At 36.2% G+C, this 997-nt stretch overlaps 1 protein-coding gene across 1 annotated transcript; it reads right to left on the bottom strand.

Moving 5' to 3' along the window:
* Nucleotides 1–58: 58 nt before the first annotated feature.
* On the bottom strand, nt 59–286 carry LOAG_15985 (hypothetical protein; the record flags this gene model as incomplete). Its single annotated transcript, XM_003151472.1, has 1 exon — nt 59–286. One exon carries the CDS (start codon nt 284–286, stop codon nt 59–61), a length of 228 nt encoding a protein of 75 aa, XP_003151520.1.
* Nucleotides 287–997: the final 711 nt, after the last annotated feature.

The following is a 997-nucleotide window of genomic DNA, read 5'->3' as shown; positions in this document are numbered from 1 at the left end:
CTCCTCCTCTCCTCCTCCTCCTCCCCCTCCTCCCTCTTCCTCCTCCCCCTCCTCCTCCTCATCCTCCTACTACTACTACTGCTGCTGCTACTACTACTACTACTACTGCTGCTGCTGCTACTACTACTACTACTGCTACTGCTGCTGCTGCTGCTGCTACTGCTACCGCTACTACTACTACTACTGCTGCTGCTGTTGCTGCTGCTGCTGCAGTTGCTGCTATTTTCCCACGTTTTAAGCTAGTCTTAATGCAATAATTTAAATTAACTATAGCTTCGTCAGGCATACGCTTAAGGAGTAAATAGTAATTCAATATAGATATAACAATATTTGAATTAATAAATGAATTAAAAATGAATTTAATAATATATTTGAAATACGGACTTATTCGGAAAAGGTAATAATTGGTATAACCGGTATCCGGTATCCGTTCCGTAATTATGTTTCATGAATGATTGGTATAACCGGTATTCGTTCCGTAATTATGTTTCATGAATGAGTGGTATAACCGGTATCCGTTCCGTAATTATGTTTCATGAATGATTGGTATAACCGGTATCCGTTCCGTAATTATGTTTCGTAAAAATCGGTTACATATGAAAAATGGAAAGATGAAAGAACATAAACATATGAAAATATTTCAAGAAAACTAAGCTTTCTGTATAAAAAAGAAAAACGAAGACGTTAATAAATACCTGAAAATGCTATTAATAACGATGAAAGGTATTAAGTGAGGAAAAAAAAGTACCCAAAAATGGTATGATAAAAGTTGAGAAAAAAAAACTGATTCATCGATAGATTTCCTTTAAATATTGATAACAATTTTTAAGTGATTTAACAAAATCACGCATTTCCGGTTCAGTCCGTTCGGTTCTAACATCATTCATTTTTCTCAAAATTGCGCATTTCCAATCCGGTCCGTTCGGTCCTAACATCATTCATTTTTCTCAAAAATTGCGCATTTCCAATCCGGTCCGTTCGGTCTTAACATCATTCA

Source organism: Loa loa (genome assembly GCF_000183805.2).
Source record: "Loa loa unplaced genomic scaffold supercont3.3466, whole genome shotgun sequence".
NCBI lineage: Eukaryota > Metazoa > Nematoda > Chromadorea > Rhabditida > Onchocercidae > Loa > Loa loa.
The sequence above is the reverse complement of the archived record's forward strand: the minus strand, read 5'-3'. Positions and strand labels throughout refer to the sequence as shown.